Here is a 20858-nt window from a genome sequence, read left to right as displayed (position 1 = left end):
CTGCACAAAGTGAGAATTTTATTTTCCTTGGTCAGGATATGTACAGTCAGTCCAGCTTGGATTTACAAAGCTGACAATTAATACTGAACAAATAATAACTCAAACTATGAATGATGAAAGAGCTGTAGCATCTGGAATCGACCCCAATGAAAATTTGAAAGATAAACAGTACCACAGTGCTTCAGTTTCAGTTTGTCAAGTTTTTTATGTATTGGGATTGTTTCTCTCAACTCACCATATAGTTTTTATTAGTAAGATTATTATTATTATTTTTTTTATCAATTACAAGAAACTTAAGGTGACCCCATTTGAATTCCAGGCGACTCCACATGGGGTCCCGACCTCAAGGTTGAAAAACAGTTTTATTTCAAAACCCTCTACTCAGGTTCAGACAGCAGGTCTTACTGCACAATTCAGATTTTTTGGTGAAATTACATTTTTTGTGTGCTCATTCATATTACACAGTAAATGCGACTTCTATCAGTTTTGAGTATGAACTGAATGCGATCCTGAAGTGACCCACATGCGCAAAAGAGGTCCTGACATAATACGTGACCATGCAGGTATACACTGTGTTTACAGAAGTAAATATGTTTTTCCCACTGCTCCACCTCCTGGGATGTTTGTTTGTTGTGTATGTTTCTCGCATTTCAATGACGTAAGGGTCGGATAAATGTGACCTGGCAGTTCAAACTGAAGTCGCATTGCAAAATATTGGCTACGTATCGGATTTAGGCCCACAGAAAGTTGCTTGGGTCGGATTTCTGCTGTTCAAACTGTCTTTAACAGATCGGATACAAGTCACACGGATTTGGGCCACATTTTTCTGCAGTCTGAAAGTAGCCATAGATTTCTTTCAACTTGACTGTATGTGTGGAACTCAGCTTTAAAAGATTTATGGACTGTCTGTCAATGTGGTCAAAAAATGTGAAGACACCATAACCTGTAATTGTGTCATTTCTCAGAGGGATGTTACAAGTCTGTTGTTTTCTGATATTTACTAATAAATCATGAAGACATTATATGTATATTTTGTCATGGAATAACCATAAATGTTTTTGTTTGGTGTTATTAACATGTGGCATACTTTTCAAGATGGAGTTGCATATCACTGCCAAAACAGCTAGAATAACTAGAATCACCTGGAACATGTGAGAGGCAAAAACAACAACTATCACTACAAATACTGCGTCACATTAAATAAGTATACATCAGTCATTGAAGGACTTGAGGTTCAGTCTCTTGATGAAGTCACACTAACAAATCAAACAGCAGAAATATAAAACAACACACAGTATTGACTTTGGCTGCGTACAGCAACATGTTTTTTTAAAAAAAATATTTATAGAGTCTTGCTTAATGTCACGCAAAACTGTAGTTAATGTCATGGGAGATTTACACGTGTGTTCTCTTGAATGGTCCTGTTTGTCTTTTCTACATGACATCTGACTGTAAATGTCACTCATCCTCAACTGTTCCACCTATACCTCATGTTACAGGTGTTGTCATTGAGTAAACACTAACTACTACACGTGTACCTCGGTGTTCCCTAAGTATTAATGTTTAGATGTTACATAACAGTGTTTACAGTGGTCACTTTTTATGTGTTTAGCATAAAGAGCACAGGTGTAAGAAAAAAAAAAGGCACGTGAGCGTACACTAAGTAGACAATCTCAGAGCACTGAAATTTAGTATTAGTATTCAAACATTAGCATAGTAATGTTACTTCTAAAATCACAGACACAACTGAGATGGGAATTAAATAAAAATCAAAACAATTCTGTGTTTCAGTTTTGCTTTAACACATTCCTTAATTTCAAACAACTCTTCATTGATAAAAAAAATAACTATTGATATATATCTATGTATTCCTGTCCATCTCACTTTTGGGTGAAGGCTGTGAAAATCAATACAATACATAGTATCGATTAATATCTACATACACATCCAATTCTAAATCTAAGTCAGGTGCCTGATTAGGTGTGGCAATACAGTACTACGTAATTGTCTTTGTGTGCATTGAAATACAGTTAACTTTTAACTCCAGCACATTTAATATGGAACTGTCCAGGTTCATAAATCCATTAAATGATGAGAAAGCTCCTGTTCCAACCTGAGAAAATCTTCTTTGGGAAGAAGATACCTTTGAATGACATCCATGACATCTTTCTCAGTAGTGCGCTCATAGTCTGCCTTGTTCTTAAATGGCAAATGCCCTGCCAGCTCACAAAGAGCAACATTAAAAGCAGATTCCTCTTTTGCACCAAAGCAGGACTTTCTGGGCCACACAACGATACGAACTCCTTTCCTCAAACTGGCATCTTCTTCACTCTGTATGTGATCACAGGGTGAACATCCTCTGGTTAAAAACAGGTTGTGAGCAATATCACGTTCTACAAGAAAGTCTGTTACTTCACAGATGGCTTTGGCAACTTTCTCCACTGACTCTGGCTCTGTGTAAAACAAAAAGCCTGCAGGGAAGTCCATCACACGATAAAAGTGCTTTGCAAGAACCAGTGGTTTGACAGGCACAGACTCCAACTTGAGCTCATGGTCTAGATAGTACCCATGGAGATGTAGATGATTGACAGATGCAAAGGCTCCAAGGCTATTGAAGCCCACTCGAAATCCAGGATCAGAGCTAAGGAAAACAGATTCTATACCAACCTGGATGGCAAACCTGGTTAGGACTTGTGGAAAACAGTGTGAGGGGTCAGGAACAAAGAGGCAATGTCCAAACTCCAAAGGGCTGACATTAACTAGCACTGTCATTTTGCACGGTGTATTCAGACATCCCTTTTCACACACCATAGTGCCTCCCTGTGTATCCTTCATCATCTCAAATATGATTTCATCTGGATTGATTTTGTTGAAATTAAACTGCTTGGCATTGAACGGCTGCTGGATGCTCAGAATCTCCTGAGGCTTTCGACGCTCTGTTCCTCTTTGAATATTTAGCTGGGCCACATAACCATGTGGACCAGGCAGGATACGAGTTTGTAGATCACCCAAGTGGTAGCGGAGGAGTCCCCTGTCCATCCTATCCATCCAGCTGGCCTGTATTGTCGTGTCAAACGTTGTTGGTGGTGATGCCATGCTCTGACTGTTTCCACTCCTCCTGCACACATCTGTGATAAAATCCTGAATTCTATACATAAACCGGACCGCCATGGTTGACCTGTGCATGAACAGCAAAGCAAAGGCATAGGCATGAATTTTGACAATAGAGCTCACAGAGTCACCCTGCTGAATCATCAAGTCACATTATGGGCCTGCCGACATAGACGTCCATCACAATACACATACCCAATGCAGATTTATTGCTCAGTCCACTGTTGTGAGGAATCATGTAGTCCACCAAAGCCTGTCTTTACTTTTTTATGTATACCTTTCAAATACACACCAGTTTCACTACACTACACACAAGTAATCCAATACTACACTGCTCCTCTACTTGACCTCTACTGCAGCCGCCTAAGAGTTTTTATTCACAAAGTGACTCCTGCCAAAGCAGAATTGTGACAAATGTAGGAGTAGTGAGATGTGAAAGCTGCCTGAATAATGATATAACTGGCTCCTCTGAGGTTGCATTGCATTGAGAAAAAGTCAGACGTCTATGTGATTCATAAGTGCCCAAAGTCACAAAAGAAAAGATCAAAGACTGTTGTGATTTGTGGCGTTCATACTGTTAAAAATATCAAAGTCACATATAGGTAAATAAATCAAATTTAGGCCAATTTTGGCTGCAGTCTAAATTCATGACTATATAAATATGTTCCATGGGAGAATGTTTACTACCACTGAATCTTTTTCTAAAATTGTAACTTAATACATTTTAAATAAATACTTAATAGACACAATTTCAGCTTTACCACCGCTGGGACATACATAATACTCATGAAAGAAAAACAAAGTCACTTTCATACTGTCAGAGGTTTAAGGAAGACATTAGCTTAACAGATAGTACTAAATTACACACAAATTTTGCACACATTTTTGACCAGACGAGGGCAAATGACTCCTGACACAGACACGAGTGGACACAGGTCGCTTCTTCACTCACCTTTATGTATTAACTATGTACAAGTATTTATATTTATCATTATATTTAGCAGATTACTCGCAGAAATAAGATCCTGTTTACAATAGCACCGGCATGCTAAGCTACATACACATGCAACTCGTTTTCTTCTTCGTTGGTGTTCGTCGTTGTACTTCCGGTTTGTCATTTCCGGAGTAAAAGTGCGACGTCAATATCTGTAATATTTGGGTCAATTAATCATTGTTAACAGTGAAATTAACATTTATTTATTTTCTGCGTATTTTTTAATATCTTCATTCACTTAATGAATATAGATAATTCAACCCCACCTGTCTAAAGGTACACATGTTTATACACAGCAATGTAATGTTTAAGGAAATGTGTCAAATATATAAAATCATGTGGTAAACTGTATTTTGAGCTATATTTGCACAACAAAATTTAACTGTTGAGTAACTTTAAAAGCTTGTTATTTGTTGAGTCATGTCCACTCGACTGACTTTGAGAGCATGAGCAGCTGGCCAATGAGCCATGATGGTTATTTTGGTCACTGCATGCCTATGGAGATAAAGTAGGCAAGACTGTGTGTATTCCTGCCATAAAGCCTCGGACATCATCACATACAGTGCATCTTGAACTGACTTGGTTTTAAATTCACATTTATTTTCATAAAATTAGAGCTGGACATACAAGAGAAAGGATGGAAGCAAGCAACAATGGAGTAAGTCCAGATATATTTAGGTTTTTTGCCAGGAATGTCAACCTAGAACTCACACTGTGTTGTTTCTTTTTGCATGTGAACTAGTTTTATTTTTACCATATCAGATCTTTAACACTGGAGTTATATTGGAGTTTTATTTATTTTGTTGAACAGATGGTAGTCTAGTCTGTCATGGCTCGGGTTATTTTTAACACAAGTTTCTGTTACGATACACCAGACTCACTTGGCTAAATGCTCGCTTAATACATTAAAAGTAGTCTTTAAATGGCAGAAGACGTTTTGTCAAGATTCTTTATTGATACTAAAATACTTACACATATAGGAACTAACTTGTAATGTAAAAAAAATCTTGTTGTCACAATAAAGTGATTTATTTGATAGATTTATTTGTCTTTGATAGTATTATAACATTCTGTTTTGTAGGCAGGAAAGAGAGCTGATGATGAAGCTGACTCTATAAATAAAAACAAGACACCAGATACAACAAAGGATTCCAAATCACCCTCCACTGTCAAAGGTATTTCAAGCAGTCATTGTGTCACTTTCTAGTTTAGGTTCAACTAGTGAACACTCATATAATGTTTGAAATGTGCATAAGATATAGGCTATATAAAAACAATAGATGTGTGACAAGATAACTTAAGCTTCATATTCAGCTACTTCTCAGTAATGTGGTGTACAGTATTAAACTCTGAAATGCTGAAATTGTATGATATATGTCACTCAAGGAAAGGTGTAAATTAAAATGTCACAGTTCAATTAACATACCAGAAATGATCATATTGTGTAAGTGCTAAAAGTGTATTAAATATCCTGAGGTGTTCTTGTGATGTTAAACCTAAAATAGAGTGTGACAATGAAAAAAAATCAGATATTTAGACACAATATATATTTATTCATGCAAGCCAAATTAAAAAAAAAATTTGTACTTTGGATTCATTCATCAGATTTAATTCAGTCATACAGTGTAGACTTATCAAGTGTTGTATGGATCGTATATTGTTTGACTCCATGGCATTTTCATTTTTATCATACTTGGCATTTATTAGATGCTTTTCTTCCTTCACACCAGGTCAACCTACAAATTCCAAAACAGATCAGGAAAATGCTATTAAGCCAAAACTCCAAATTATGTTCAACACATTTACAGTCAAGAATGGTGAAGAAATTAAAATTGAGATCCCAGTGGTTGGGCAGCCAGCACCAAAGATTGAATGGAAAAGAGGAGATCAGGCAGTCAAAGAAACATCAAGGCTGAATATTTTAAATACACCTTTGCAAACAGTTCTTCATATTAGACATGCTGCCAGAGAGCACTCTGGTCAGTACTCAATTGAAGCCAGCAATAGTGCTGGAAAATTTATAGGAGAAATCAATGTAGTTGTTCTTGAAAAGCCTGACTCACCAACAGGACCAGTGAAGATTGACGAGATTAGTTCTGACTTTGTCACCATCTCTTGGGAGCCACCAGAATACACAGGAGGCTGCCAGCTAGACAACTACATAGTGGAAAAACGTGAAACTACAAGTACAGAATGGCAGATTGTGTCAGCAACAACAGTAAGAACCACAATCAAAGTGACCAAGCTGAAGACTGGAAGTGAATACCAATTCAGAGTGTTTGCAGAAAACCGCTATGGGAAGAGCACAGCAATTACCTCTCCTATTGTAATTGCACAATATCCGTTTAGTGTGCCCACTGCTCCCTGTACCCCTTTTGTGTCCACAGTGACTAAGTACAGTATGGTGGTTGAATGGGAGCCTCCGGCCAAAGATGGAGGCAGCCCCATCATTGGTTATCACCTTGAACGCAAAGAAAGGAACAGCATCTTATGGACTAAACTGAACAAGCTTGTTATATCTGATACTCGCTTCAAAACAACCGGACTTGAGGAAGGTATTGAGTATGAATTTAGAGTTTATGCTGAGAATATTGCTGGACTCAGTCCATCAAGCAGGATATCTGAATGCTATGTTGCAAGAGACCCCTGTGATCCACCTGGTAAACCTGAAGCTGTTGTTGTTACAAGAGAGAATATCACAATTAAGTGGGCAAAACCAAGGTATGATGGTGGAAGCACAATTACAGGCTATGTTGTTGAAAAGAAGGAGCTCCCAGATAACAGATGGATGAAGGCAAACTTCACTAATGTTATTGAAACAGAGTTTACAGTCACAGGCCTGACAGGAGGTCAGAGTTACGAGTTTAGAGTAACAGCTAAGAATGGTGCTGGTGTTTGGAGCGCGCCCTCTGAAAGTATAACAGTAATTGCTCAGGATTTAATTGAAGGGCCCACTGTTAGGATTGACCCTAAATTCAAAACCAGTAATATTGTTCAGGCTGGTGAGACTTTCATTATTGAGGCTGATTACTTTGGAAAACCCCTCCCTGAAGTTGTATGGATGAAAGACGGAAAGGAAATTGACAAAGTTACACCAAGAATGGAAGTCAAAACTACCCTCACACATACAACTCTGACTATGAGGGACTGCACCCGAGTGGATGGGGGTCACTTTATGTTGAGTCTCACTAACATTGGTGGCACTACAACCACCCCACTTCATGTGAAGGTTCTGGACAAACCTGGTCCTCCAGATGGATCTCTAAAAGTGAAAGTTGTTAGTGCAGAGAAGTGTAATCTCCATTGGAACCCCCCTGTAAATGATGGTGGTGCCAGCATTTCCCACTACATCATTGAAAAAAGAGAGACCAGTCGTGTCACTTGGACGGGAGTTGACTCTCAAGTTGAAGCTGTCAGTTACAAAGTGACAAAACTGGTGCCTGGAAAAGAATACATATTCAGAATTGCTGCGGTGAATAAATTTGGTGTTGGTGAATTTCTGGAATCAGAACCCTTTATTGCAGAAAATCCTTTTAAAACACCCAGTGCTCCTTCAACCCCCATAGTGAGTGCTGTCACTGGAGACTCTATAGTATTAACCTGGGAAAGACCTGAGAGTGATGGAGGCTCAGAAATTGATGGCTATATCCTTGAGAAACGAGACAAAGAAGGAGTCAGGTGGACTAAATGCAACAAAAGAAGACTTAATGACTTGCGTTTCAGATGCACAGGGCTGACAGAAGGACATTATTATCAGTTTAGAATATCAGCAGAAAATGCTGCTGGCGTGGGTGCACCCAGTGAGCCCAGTGAGTATATTAAAGTATGCGAAGCTACTTACCCACCTGGCCCCCCAACCAACCTCAAAGTGACAGGCCATTCCAGGAGTACAGTTTCACTTACCTGGTCAAAGCCCATTTATGATGGTGGAGCAGAAATCAGTGGATTTGTAGTTGAGATGAAGGAAACAGCAGAAGATGAGTGGATCACATGCACATCAAGTACAGGTGTAGATGACACAAGCTACACAGTTAAAAGACTTAGAGAGAACGCACAGTACAATTTTCGTGTTTGTGCAATTAATGCTTCTGGAACTGGAGAGTATGCAGAGCTGCCTGAGTCTGTGGTAGCAGCTGAAAAATTGGAGGCTCCTGAGATTGAGTTGGATGCTGCCTTGAGGAAGATTGTGAATGTTCGAGTCTGTTCCACATTACATTTATGTGTTAACATCAGAGGAAATCCAGAGCCTGAGGTCAAATGGTCAAAAGAAGGGGGTGTTCTGAGCGAGCGTGCTCAGATTGAGGTAACAAGTTCCTACACTGTGTTAATGATCGAAAATGTCAATAGAAATGACACAGGAAAGTATGTGTTGATTGCTGAGAATTGCAATGGCTCTAAGTCAGCATTCATCAATGTCAGAGTACTAGACTCCCCCAGTGCACCAACACAGTTAGAGGTGAAGGATGTAAAACGAGACTCTGTGTCACTTTCTTGGGAGGCACCTGTTATTGATGGAGGATCAAAGATTTCACACTACATAGTTGAGAAGCGAGAGGAAGCTAGGAAAGCATTCACAAGTGTCTGCAGCAATTGTGTGAGGAACTCATACAAGATTGACAATCTCCAGGAAGGATGTTTTTATTATTTCCGTGTCCTAGCTGTAAATGAATATGGAACTGGACAACCAGCAGAGACCGCTGAGCCTGTTAAAGTGTCTGAGATTCCTCTACCTCCTGGGAAAATCACACTCTGTGATGTTACTGCCAGTAGTGCAAGACTCAGCTGGGAAAAACCTGACCATGATGGAGGAAGTAAAATCACATGTTATATTGTAGAAATGCAAACTAAAGAAGAGGAAGGATGGACAACATGCTCAGAGAGTAGAGCCTTAGAGGTGACAGTTACTGGACTGACAAGAGGAAAGGAATACTTTTTTAGAGTTTGTGCTGCAAATGAAAAGGGGAGGAGTGAACCAAAGTCCTTGTTGGCACCTGTTATTGTCAAGGACAATAGCACAGGACCTGTTATCAATTTGCTGTGTAACACATTCAGTGTTAAAGCAGGAAATGATTTAAAAATAGACGTTCCATTCAAAGGTACCCCACAGCCAACAGTATCATGGGCGAAGGATGGCAACATGCTGAAAGAGACAAGTAGGGTAAATGTGCTCACATCAGACACGTCATCTCAGATCACTATCAAAGATGCAGCCAGGATAGATGTTGGTATCTATGAAGTGATAGTGACAAACTCAGTTGGAACTACATCTGCTGAAATTATTGTTAATGTTTTTGAAAGGCCTGGGCCACCATGTGAATTTAATGTGGATGAAGTGAGTGCTGACTTTGTGACACTGTCATGGCAACCACCAAATTACACAGGTGGATGTCAAATCAGCAATTATGTTGTTGAGAAGAGAGATATAGGGAGCACAGTATGGCAGACAGTATCAGCCACAGTTGCAAGAACATCAATTAAAATTTCTCGTCTGACACAGGGCACTGAGTATCAGTTCCGTATTGCTGCTGAGAATCGTTATGGCAAGAGCCCTTTTGTTGAGTCTGAACCTGTTGTTGCTCAGTATCCCTTCAAGCCTCCTGGTCCGCCAACTGACCTTCAAGTTGTTAATGCCACAAAGTCTGTCATGGTGATTGCATGGAGCAAGCCAGAGAGTGATGGTGGAAGCCCTATCATTGGTTACCATATTGAATGCAAGGATCAGAGCAGTATTCTATGGACAAAGTTGAACAGAAGTCCAGTTACAGAAAAACAGTTCAAGGTAACAAGTGTTGAAGAAGGTCTTGTATATGAGTACCGGGTCTGTGCTGAGAATATAGCTGGTGTTGGACCCTGCAGTAAAGCATCTGAGCCTGTCGCAGCAAGAGACCAGTGTCAACCCCCACGCAACCTCACAGTCACTAATATAACCAATGAATCAGTCTCACTCTCATGGGATAAACCTGAATATGATGGTGGAGCTAAAATAACAGGTTATATTGTTGAGCGTAAAGAGCTGCCAGAAAGCTGCTGGCTTAAATGCAACTTCACCAATTTGCTGGATACTTTCTTTGAAGTAAGTGGCCTCTCAGAAGGTGAGCAGTACGATTTTCGTGTTACAGCAAAAAATTCAGCTGAGCTTTTAAGTGCACCCTCTGAAAATACTGGACCTATTACAGTACAGCATGATGTAGAGCCACCCAAGATTACCATGGATGACAAATTTAGACAGGTGGTTGTAGTCAAAGCAGGAGACCTCCTAAGAATAGATGCTGACATCTCTGGCCGCCCAAACCCTACAGTTTCATGGCTGAAGAATGGCAGAATGATTGGTACCAAGGGAAGAGTTGAGATGACTATAACAAAGATGCATACATCTCTACTTATCAGAGAATGTGTTAGGAAAGACTCTGGACAGTATACACTAACAGTACAGAATACAGGTGGTACTTTATCTAAAGTTGTCACTTGCAAAGTCCTGGACAGGCCTGGTCCACCTGCTGGACCCCTGCAAGTATCTGGACTTTCAGCTGAAAAATGCACCCTATCATGGGGACCCCCTCTGGAAAATGGCGGAGCTGAGATTATGAATTACATTGTTGAGAAATGTGAAACAAGCCGTGTATCATGGACTCTTGTATATGGTGACATGATGGCAACTACTTGCAAAGTCACAAAGCTGCTCAAAGGAAATGAATATTTGTTTAGGGTGAGGGCAGTGAACATTTATGGAGAGGGTGAAACTTTGGAGAGTGAACCGATCAAGGCAATGGATCCTTACACTGTCCCATCTGCTCCAACTGATGTTGAAGTCACAAGTGCAACTGCAGATTCCATGACCATCTGCTGGAAGAGACCCGACTCTGATGGCGGTAGCCGAATCAGTGGTTACATCATTGAGAATAGGGAGAAGCAAGGCATTCGCTGGAAACGTGTGAACAAGAAGGCTGTCTATGACTTGCGGGTTAAAGCGTCTGGCCTTCATGAGGGGTGTGAATATGAGTTCAGAGTCTTTGCTGAGAATGCTGCTGGGCTTAGTGAACCCAGTAACCCATGCCCATTAACCCTGGCAGAGGATCCCAAGTTTCTACCTTCTCCTCCTGCAAAGCCCACCATAATAGATTCGTCAAAGTCCTCCATAACGTTGTCATGGAACAAGCCACTGTTTGATGGTGGAGCTGCCATCACTGGGTACAAAGTAGAATTCAGGAAATCCACAGAGGAAGACTGGACAGTTGGTGTTAACAATACAGATAAAACTGATTTTACTGTAAATGGACTCACATCTGGGATTGAATATGTGTTTATTGTCAGATCCATAAACAAGATAGGCATCAGTGAGCCCAGTCCTGAAACAGATGCCCAAGTTGCCATGGACAGAGAGGAGGAACCCAGGTTTGACATTAGTCCTGAGATGAGAAAGACTCTGCTGGTTAAAGACGGTGGCTCTTTTACTCTGACTTTACCTTTTACTGGCAAACCTGTTCCCAATGTGACATGGGAAAAAGCAAATGTGGATCTGAGAGTCAGGGGACTGATTAACACCACCAGCTCTGTTACTTCTATCACAGTAGAAGGGGCAACACGGGACGACTCAGGCAAATACATGGTCAAGCTGCGAAATGTTGCTGGAAATGCATCTTTGACCCTGAATGTGAGAGTTCTGGATTCACCTGGTCCTCCAACTCACATAGTGGTTAAGGATGTGACCAAAAATTCTGCCACTGTTACTTGGGACATCCCTGAGAATGAGGGAGGGGCTCCGGTCAAGAACTACTATGTGGACATTCGGGACATCAGCAGAACAGGATGGACAAGACTTACTGACAAATGCCACCGGCTGTCGTATAGAGTGTCAGACCTGGAGGAGGGAGGAATCTACTTCTTCAGAATCACTGGTGAAAATGAGTATGGGATAGGTGTCCCAGCAGAGACCAAAGAAGGAACCAAAATGAGAGGTACAATATGAGAAGAATCAACTCACACACACATCATAATCATTTGTCATAAAAGTGTAACATAATTAAAATATGTGTTGTTTTATTTCAGATACAACAGAGTGGGACACAAATCCAGGAGCTTAGTTTGTTTCCTTCCAACTGCTGAGTTACTCCACTCCTGAGCTTCCTGAATGAGATCATCTATATCCAGTTTTGTTCAATGCTTTTCTAGGGATATAAATATAAGGATTTTTCTTTTTTTTTTTAAATGTTCATTTGTAGCATCAATTATTCAGTGCCCTGTGAATGATCATCCAAAACTTCTTTTGTAGTTGTATTACTGTTTTTTTCCTTACCATTTGTATGCAACTAGTCTAATTTCTGAGATTGATTTCTGCACTAGATTCATTTTTTTCTTGTTCAAAATAAAAATTACATTGCTAGAAATGTATAATAAACACTTTATTAGATGTGTACTTACTACACATACTTTTGATTTATCATTTATTTTAATTATATTACTCAAGTTTCCCTTTTTTATATATTATCACATACAATCTACTATGTTAAATCATTTTTCATTTGAAATAGTTGTGGCTGTGTATTGCTGGAAGTTTTGCAATAAGCTATTAAAAGAAGCTGACTTAAAGGCAGACTATTTTCATTAACACTGTAAACATTTTTCAGGAAGAGTCCTGAATACATTTCACATTTTGGATTCCAAATTGAACAAATAGAAGAGTAGAAAGGGTCTCAATAGATCAAAATTAAACAGCCAGAAACAAGTCAGAGGCACACTGATACAAAAATAAAAGTGCTTCATTAGCCATTGGGACACCATCACTTGCATGTTTCAACTATGCACTCTTCAACAGGGCATAGATTGATCCTTTGTGCCTTTTTGTTGATAATGAGTATCTTTATTTTCACACTAAACATCAACCTTTAACTTTTTTAAATAGTAATTTATAGTGACATATACTTTGTGTTTTCTGTAAAAAAAAAATTAAGGCACAAATGACCAAAACAGTGGAAGAATTTAATAGCACAGACCATGATGAAACTTACACCACATGCTTGGATGGGTTTGTTATGTCCTGTTATACTTGGGCAAAGTGTAAAAATAAAATCCTGCCTGTCAGTGTCTAATTATTGCCATGTGTCAGGATAATTATTAAAGGGGTTTTCCTTGCGTCAGTTTTGAGAATATACATGCACAAGTTATTACCACTGATGGAATGTGATTTAAATATGGGAATGGTATTCCTACAAACAATACAGTCACAAACCTAGATTATTTCATTGGTAAGAATAAAAAAACAACAACAAAAAAACAACACTAAATATACTCATTATGGGCCAATGTGTGAAAAAGGATTGGGACCACTGGAATTTTTTATTTTTATTTTTTCTTATAATTATGAGAAAAAAGTCAGAATTCTGGCTTTAATCTCACAATTCTGACTTTTTTGTCAGAATTCTAGCTGTTTTAAATATTTTTAAAAATTATTGTTCTGAGATTAAAGTCAGAATTCTGATAAAAAAGTCAGAATTCAGACTTTTTTTTCTCACAATTTAGACTTTTTCCTCAGAATTATGACTTTAATCTCAGAATTCTGACTTTTTTCTCAGAATTCTGAATTTTTCCTCAGAATTCTGAATTTTTTCTCAGAATAATAATTTAAATAAATAAATAATAATAATACATTGGACCTTAATTTTATTATTTTTTTTCCCAGTGGCCCTGATCCTCTTCCGTACCAATGATAGTCAATTCTAAATTCAGACTTTTTTTTTTTTTTTTTTTTTCACCCAACATGTAACTTTGTTTTGAACTCCTGCTATAAATTTTTTGTATCCCGAATTGTTCTCTTAAATAAATAAACAAACTACATAATCATAATAATAATTCAAATTAAAAAAGTACGTCACTATGGAAACTGTCACGTTCCAAACTACAGGAAAAGGAACGCGTCACTCGGGCAGAAACCGGAAGTAAGCTATGCAAATCAACCATATCGACTGTCTGTTGTCTTCTTCTTGGTACAAGTGTTTACAACATCAAAACTAGTAAAGATATCGAGTTGAAAAGTACAAGATGGGCACGACGGCGAGTCAGCTCGGGAAGGATTTGTTGTCAGAATACCAAGTAAGTTCCCAAAGTCAAGTTTTGTATACTGTATAAACCGAGTTGCTAAAGCTGAACCTTACCGTAGTTAATACGCCTACTATGTTATGTAGTAACCCATATAATGTCAGAAATTAACTCCTCAGTATATTAGCCTCTTATTTTTTGGTATTGTTAGACTTAGAATGAGATAAGAGCAGCTTTATTTCTAATAAATTGCACGTTAATGGCAACTTCTGTGTTTTGGTGATGGCTACTAAAGTCTGTGAAATAAGTTTAGTACTAATGCTTATTTCTACTTTTCAGGAGCTGACATTCTTGACAAAACAAGAAATCCTTCTGTAAGTGTCATCTTACATTACTTATTTGTTTATTAGTTTAACTCTCAGAGGTCAAGAACAGTGTTTCAGACCTCTGCCTCCTGTTTTTGTTTTTTTTTTGTCATTTTCTGTCACTCTACATCATTTGTCTGTGAAGTGTCTCAGAAGTTTCATCTTGTTCTTTTAAAGTCCAGATTTTATATTGTCTTAGAAATCATTTCAAATAATTTCACTTAAAGTATAACTAAATTTAACTAATTAGCCTACAACTATTTTAAATAATAACTTAAATTTATACCATGAACACCAAAGAAAGTCAGTTTCCTGCTTCCAGGTGGTTTTTTTTTTCTTTATATCTAATTTTTATAAGCAGGTTAAAACCCTTCATTTTAATATTGTTGTGGGTGTATTTTAGGGTATTTAGCTTTATTTAATTAACTGACCATGTGCAAAGAATTATCTTATCCACTAAACTAATACAAAATGTTTAATATCTGTTTACAGCGATTATGGAGTCTGAATGTCCAAATGAGAGGTTCCGCAGTTATTTTAAAACAATGGATATGCTTGGGCTTGGCTTTTGAGGGTTAAACCAATCATTCTGGCACTATTTTTCATATGAGAAGTGATTAATCTGTTTTATTTTCTCGAAGGGCTCACAAGAGATTCACCGAACTGCTTACTAAAGATGAGAGAGACGGAGCAAATTCCAGACTACCAATGGACAGGATTCTTACTCTGCCAGAGCTTAAGGTAAAAAGATACAGGTGAAAAGGGCAAATCAGGTGTCACGTTAAACTGACTAATACTCTAGTTGTTCCCATTGCTTACGTTCTGAAGAAAGCGCTTTAGTAGTGATAAGCTTTACTGAACCTTGTACTTGTTCCCGTCACAGTCCAACCCTTTCAGAGAAAGAATATGTCACGTCTTTTCAACATCTCCACAAAAAGATGGAAGCCTTACATTTGAAGACTTTCTGGACCTCTTGAGTGCCTTCAGCGACTCTGCTACCCTGGAAATCAAATCCCACTATGCCTTCCGCATATTTGGTAAGCAGCTTGATTGAAATTGGGCTGGCTCTTGTTGTTATTTGAGGGATGTTGACCTGCTTGATATGTTTGGGTTTTTTTTATATTTTCAGACTTCGATGACGATGGAACCCTAGATGGCAGTGACTTGGAGAAGCTGGTAAACTGTCTGACTGGAGAAACGGATGAAACAAGACTAAGCCCGGAAGAAATGAGACAGCTTATCAGCAATGTAAGTCTACTGATAACTGAAGATGAAGATGGCTACTTGACAAAGGTTGTCATTACATACATTTCTTCTGTATATTTTAGATTCTTGAAGAGTCCGACATTGACAAAGATGGCACAGTGAACCTCTCAGAGTTTCAACATGTCATTTCAAGATCACCAGATTTTGTCAGGTGAGTTAGAGACATTAAGGTTAACACCCAATGTATTTTACATAATACACATAACAACAGTTTATACAACATTTTTTCATTTCTCCAGTTCTTTCAAGATTGTGCTGTGAAGACTTCTACTGGCCTCTGGAAATGCATCTCAGTTTAATCTCTAACCACTGTAATGTTTAATTTTCATTTAGATGTTTTAAATACTTGCCTTAAATTATATCTACCTGTGGATTTTACAACTTTAACACTTTTATTTAGCCTTTGTGAAGTATAAAATATCTGACTTTTTAAAAATTTGTATAAGGAAAATAAAAAAAAGTTTCCAAAATGTGTCTTTTTCACAGTTTTTAATGCAGTCATACAACAAAATGTGAAAATATATTCCAAAATAACTTTGAAATACTATATTTATTGCAATAAGTTAATACTTCCTTGTAATGTTGTCCAAAGTCTACTGTTCAAGGAAGGAATTTTCAAGATAATTTTACTTCCTCTTCACCTACAGCCGTAAACGTGTTCCACGGTCCACACACTACGTCAACCACATACAGCTTCTGCTCCTTAAAGAAGTCAACACACTGGGGCTCATCTGTACTGATTAAATTCTTGTGTCCAAGCTGGCCATACTCACCTGAAAATGTCAAGGAAAGAAAGCAGGTTGATTATTTATAGAGTCTGTTACAAATTGTCACACATTAGTAAGAGTTAAGAATCTAAAGGTCACACTTACCCCAGCCCCAAGTGTAAAGGTCACCTGTGGCTGAAATAAAAACACTATCAGATAAAAAATAAAAATGCTAGAGAAAGTGTACATTGTTATACAGCATTGCGAAGCGAGTTTTTTTTTTTTTTTTTTACCCGTTACTGCAGCTGTGTGCCGGGAGCCGCAGCTGACTGTCCTGATTTCACATGATGGACTTATATCGAGCAGAGCAGGGAATGCCTGGATGGATATGAACACCTCTTTGTCTTTCTCTCCCTCTAGTGGCTTTCCACCTGGATTTATGCTGGCACTCTGGCAGTCTGCTGCTGTTCAATGCAGTTAATATTACTTTCACTTCCATCATTTATAAGTGGCAAGAACAAACAACACAACTCATGGTACATTTAAGTGGATGGTTGCTTCATACACTGTATAAATCAGTTTCTCATACCTACAGTACTGGTTTCATTTAGGTATTAACTGTAGTTCACTTGGGTGCCAAAAATACACTACAGAAATTGAGTAGTGATGTCCTTTTCCAATTCTGATAAACACCTCAATTTTTATTGTTGCGATCCCTTGTTGGATAAGGTCTAAGAATTATTATACAACCCCAATTCTCTGCTTCACTACTTTGTGCACAACTGCATGAGCAAATGGTCCAACAGTTTAAGAAAAATGTTTCTCAATGTACAGTCGCATGAAAGTTATGGATTTAATCCTCTACAGTCTGTAATATCATCAAAACATTTGTAAATCTCTACACGTAAGCGGCAAGGCTGAAACCAACACAAATGCCCATGACCTATGATCCCTCCCATTGCATTAAAACAGACATCATTCTGTCCTGGCTCTTTTAGAACGTGTTGCAGGCATCAAATTCAAAATGAGTGAATATTTGCACACAGCAACAAAGTTTAGCAGTTTTGAACATTACATATCTTGTCGCTGTAGTGTATTCAACTGAATATAGGCCAAATAGGATTTGAAATTCATTGTATTCTGTTTTTATTTACATTTCCACAATGTTGGGGTTGTATAAATTACACCACCTTATCGAATCATATCCTCCTGAGACCTAGGTAAAGGTAAAGATTTTGGCTTTTTGTATATTAAATAATTGCCCTGAATAAAAACAGCATGATCCAACAGTTTTTTCACATACATTTTGTTTTTTAATGGAATATCCTGCATTTGACAGCGTCTTTGTTGTTTTGTTTGTTTTGTTTTTGTTAAGTAAAACTGTGAAACTCTTATTCCCTACAGAGGACAAAAATGCATTGCTGGGTCTCAGGAGGATATACACAGAACAATAATACTGTAATAAAGACCACACATCAATAACGTTTCCTTCTGTGCTACTCAAATATGAGGCTGTTGGTTAAGGAAACACACCAACCTGCTTGCTGGCTACTTTCCTCCTTGTGTCCTTTCCTCAGACTCTGTGATGGAAGTCCAAGTTGTCCACTTTCATTCCAGCCCCAGATATAAAGATCAGCCCCATCTGTGAGGAAAAGCTCGGTCATGTTATTCTTTCTCAGACTGTGTCAAACCCATTTCACTGCCCACATCTTTGCTTGACACTCACCACTAATGCAGGCACAGTGCCAGCCTCCTGTCACAACGTGTTTCATGGGCATCCCCCAAAGAGCCTCCACCGCCCTGGGCTCCTCCTCAGAGGTGAGGCCGCCATGCCCTAACTGTCCATGACTGTCAAATACATGGACACACAAGCTCATGCATATACATGTGGTTGCTAAACACTCATCATCAGTGCAGACAGATGTGTGAGCTCTACCTGCCCAGTCCCCAGGTATACACAGCTCCAGTGGCACTGAGAAGGATGGCATGCTCTGCACCCAGGGCCAGACTCTTGGCTTTAAGGTGAGGTGATAAGGAGCGGTAGAAAGGCGGCTTTGTGGCTATATAACCCCCTGGGACTAATGGGAGACTCAGAGGGGGTCCTGGAAGGCAGCAGGAAGTGGATTTTCAGGTTCAGGGTGTATCTTAACATGCACTAACCCTTTATAAGGCACTCATAGAAATACTCTGAAATTCAACACTTTAACCTTAGTGTGTTATTGGGGGACATAACAAGACTTAATTACTTTTGTGAGATTTTTCTAAATTTTTTATTGTTATATAGAAAATCAAGGTTAATGAAGTTATCATATTTGGTTCCTTACCCATAAGTTGCAAGAAAACAAATAAATACAAGAAGTAAATATAAAAAACACAAGAAAAACACTTGAAAGGTGAAAGGAACATGCATTTTAGAACATTAGAACAACACTTTGAGCATTACAACATCATAAGTGCTGATCCAGACACCTGTCCACATACACATTATCACTTTGAACATCATTACTAACATTAGTACCATTAGTTCATGGTACCTAACAAAGTAGTTACATTCATTGTTCATGCAGAGGTGGACCTCGCAGACCCTCCAGACCACATTTGACCTGAAAATGGTGCCTCACTGTCGTCACTGTAACTGTTGGGCGAGGTCAAGGGCATCACGGATGGATATCCCACTATTTTTTGATTCATAACTTTTGAACCAGACAAGTTTAAGACATATATTACACATTATTGGAAAGTTCTAAATGCCATCTTAAACATACTCAAAGGGCAAAATTTAATTTAGTTTCAAATATTTTTAAATGAAAAATATAAAAAACTACTGTGTCATGCATGGGCAAAAAAGTAACATCTATTTTTTGCAACAATTACAAAGTTCTCAAAAGTGAAGTTCCTATGACATTTTCATCCTAAAATTTATTCAGTGTATACCTTAAACCCTCTATTTTACAACCTAATAATTGATTAGAGGAAAAAAAAAATTTTTTTTTATCATACCTAAATAGAAAGAGTTTTGACAAATGGCAGTGTCATGGATGGACAACAAAAGTAAATATCAAATTAAAATGTTTTTATTTCAATGATCAATATCATATAATTTTTTTTATTTATTTATTTTATTTTTTTTTTTTTTTACAATATTTACAACATACAAATAATATTAACATTATATTCAAATGTATTTTGCGTAAATGTATGCATTTATTAATTTTAAACACTGTGTTAGAATATGACATAAATGATATAATAGTCAAATATCAATGTATTTGGAATAAATTTAGTTTATTTATGAGAGTTTATAAAATGAACCCTGAGTGACAGCAGGAAACTTTGTCACTTTCTAAACTTTCACACTCATAAAACTCCTCAATTTTTGTATTTTTTTTTTCACATTTCAAAATACATTTCCATGAAAATATGAGTAATTACCTACCCAAAAATATAAGTTTGGTAGAGATTAGATTAGGTAGAGAAGTTGTAGATTATTGTACTTTAATTTATTTAATCAGATGTTAACCTTCCCTTGACTTCACCCTGTTGCTGTCACTGTCTTGTAATGCAGGTGGAAATGACCAAAAATAGTCACTTGCCTGATAAAGGGTTAAAAAGCTGTCAGCAGATACTATAATGCACATTTACCAGAGGTGTCTGTTGGAGGTTGTATTTCCATGCTCCATGCTGGAGTCTTCTCTTTCTTCTGCAGATCCCAGGACTCAATTCTATCAGAGAAGGCGAGGGTTAAGTGTGTTTCACTGAGCACAGTGTCTGTACACCCACTGCTGTCAACCACAGAAGTACCACCGAAACCTGCCAGGCACACACAGCTGTCACCTAAAACACACACAGCACATGTGAACAGACTACAGACATACTGAGGCTTTTTATTTCTGTCACTGGTCTCTGTGATGAACTTACCATCCACATGTAACCATACTCTTCGACTCCAGCTTGCTCTAATTTGACTTGTCTTCAAACATTTATTTCGTCCACACACACTTTTGTCCACATTTCTATGAAGCTCGGTTGGATTCATTATTTTAACGTCACTGACAGTGTCCCTACCTTCATCTTTACTGAGTTCATTGTGGACACATATCTGTCCAAATGCGTTAAAACCAAAACCGAACCAACGCATTGGATCGCCGACGCAGTTACCCGCAAATTTTCAACATTCGCACTACAATAACTGCGCATGCGCGTCTTAAAGCTACAGTACTCAGCCACGTTCTCGTTTTGTCAAGTATTTCTATCCTTGTGGAACACATTGGCTGGAAAAAGGTCTGGCTCTTACCCAACCAATACCTGTTGACCAACAAAATTAGAGAAATTTCGTTTAAAATAATTCATAAGTTTTACCCGTCTAATGATCACATTGTTAAA

The 20858-nt window shown here is 38.1% G+C and overlaps 4 protein-coding genes across 5 annotated transcripts; 2 read left to right on the top strand and 2 right to left on the bottom strand.

The window, feature by feature from the left end:
* Positions 1–1028: 1028 nt before the first annotated feature.
* gdpgp1 (GDP-D-glucose phosphorylase 1) lies at positions 1029–4196 on the bottom strand. The gene is made up of 2 exons (XM_030135576.1): positions 4064–4196; positions 1029–3178 (listed from the first exon to the last, which is right to left on the bottom strand). Exon 2 carries the CDS (start codon positions 3169–3171, stop codon positions 2074–2076), a length of 1098 nt encoding a protein of 365 aa, XP_029991436.1. The 5' UTR covers positions 3172–3178; positions 4064–4196; the 3' UTR covers positions 1029–2073.
* A 453-nt stretch (positions 4197–4649) lies between these two features.
* On the top strand, positions 4650–13336 carry LOC115421030 (titin-like). Its single transcript, XM_030136684.1, has 4 exons — positions 4650–4763; positions 5187–5280; positions 5836–12060; positions 12152–13336. Exons 1-4 carry the CDS (start codon positions 4743–4745, stop codon positions 12184–12186), a joined length of 6375 nt encoding a protein of 2124 aa, XP_029992544.1. The 5' UTR covers positions 4650–4742; the 3' UTR covers positions 12187–13336.
* A 690-nt stretch (positions 13337–14026) lies between these two features.
* Positions 14027–16236, top strand: cib1 (calcium and integrin binding 1 (calmyrin)). Its single transcript, XM_030137533.1, has 7 exons — positions 14027–14191; positions 14477–14511; positions 15144–15243; positions 15386–15539; positions 15632–15750; positions 15831–15919; positions 16008–16236. The coding sequence occupies exons 1-7, from the start codon at positions 14141–14143 to the stop codon at positions 16027–16029; spliced, it is 570 nt and encodes a 189-aa protein (XP_029993393.1). The 5' UTR covers positions 14027–14140; the 3' UTR covers positions 16030–16236.
* A 6-nt stretch (positions 16237–16242) lies between these two features.
* On the bottom strand, positions 16243–20640 carry rccd1 (RCC1 domain containing 1). Of its 2 annotated transcripts, none has more exons than XM_030137531.1 (8): positions 20394–20640; positions 20118–20309; positions 18412–18577; positions 18202–18323; positions 18013–18117; positions 16769–16939; positions 16641–16670; positions 16243–16541 (listed from the first exon to the last, which is right to left on the bottom strand). In XM_030137531.1, exons 1-8 carry the CDS (start codon positions 20611–20613, stop codon positions 16384–16386), a joined length of 1164 nt encoding a protein of 387 aa, XP_029993391.1. In that variant the 5' UTR covers positions 20614–20640; the 3' UTR covers positions 16243–16383. The 2 variants fall into 2 exon arrangements, with proteins under 2 accessions (XP_029993391.1, XP_029993392.1); XM_030137532.1 differs by having other exon boundaries at positions 16769–16936.
* Between the last annotated feature and the right edge of the window lie 218 nt (positions 20641–20858).

This window comes from Sphaeramia orbicularis, chromosome 6, assembly GCF_902148855.1.
Source record: "Sphaeramia orbicularis chromosome 6, fSphaOr1.1, whole genome shotgun sequence".
Classification (NCBI taxonomy): domain Eukaryota; kingdom Metazoa; phylum Chordata; class Actinopteri; order Kurtiformes; family Apogonidae; genus Sphaeramia; species Sphaeramia orbicularis.
This window is presented reverse-complemented; position numbering and strand designations above follow the sequence as displayed.

Bases quoted from the DNA above. Each gene is read 5' to 3' on its own strand.
- gdpgp1 (XM_030135576.1), bottom strand. From the start codon at position 3,171: ATGGCGGTCCGGTTTATGTATAGAATTCAGGATTTTATCACAGATGTG.
- LOC115421030 (XM_030136684.1), top strand. From the start codon at position 4,743: ATGGAAGCAAGCAACAATGGA. The intron at 4,764-5,186 runs GTAAGTCCAGAT...TCTGTTTTGTAG, and splicing joins TGGAAGCAAGCAACAATGGA to GCAGGAAAGAGAGCTGATGA. The intron at 12,061-12,151 runs GTACAATATGAG...GTTTTATTTCAG, and splicing joins AGAAGGAACCAAAATGAGAG to ATACAACAGAGTGGGACACA.
- cib1 (XM_030137533.1), top strand. From the start codon at position 14,141: ATGGGCACGACGGCGAGTCAGCTCGGGAAGGATTTGTTGTCAGAATAC. The intron at 14,512-15,143 runs GTAAGTGTCATC...ATTTTCTCGAAG, and splicing joins ACAAAACAAGAAATCCTTCT to GGCTCACAAGAGATTCACCG. The intron at 15,540-15,631 runs GTAAGCAGCTTG...TTATATTTTCAG, and splicing joins CTATGCCTTCCGCATATTTG to ACTTCGATGACGATGGAACC.
- rccd1 (XM_030137531.1), bottom strand. From the start codon at position 20,613: ATGCGTTGGTTCGGTTTTGGTTTTAACGCATTTGGACAGATATGTGTC. The intron at 18,324-18,411 runs GTAGAGCTCACA...TGTATTTGACAG, and splicing joins TATACCTGGGGACTGGGCAG to TCATGGACAGTTAGGGCATG. The intron at 16,542-16,640 runs GTAAGTGTGACC...TGACATTTTCAG, and splicing joins CCTTTACACTTGGGGCTGGG to GTGAGTATGGCCAGCTTGGA.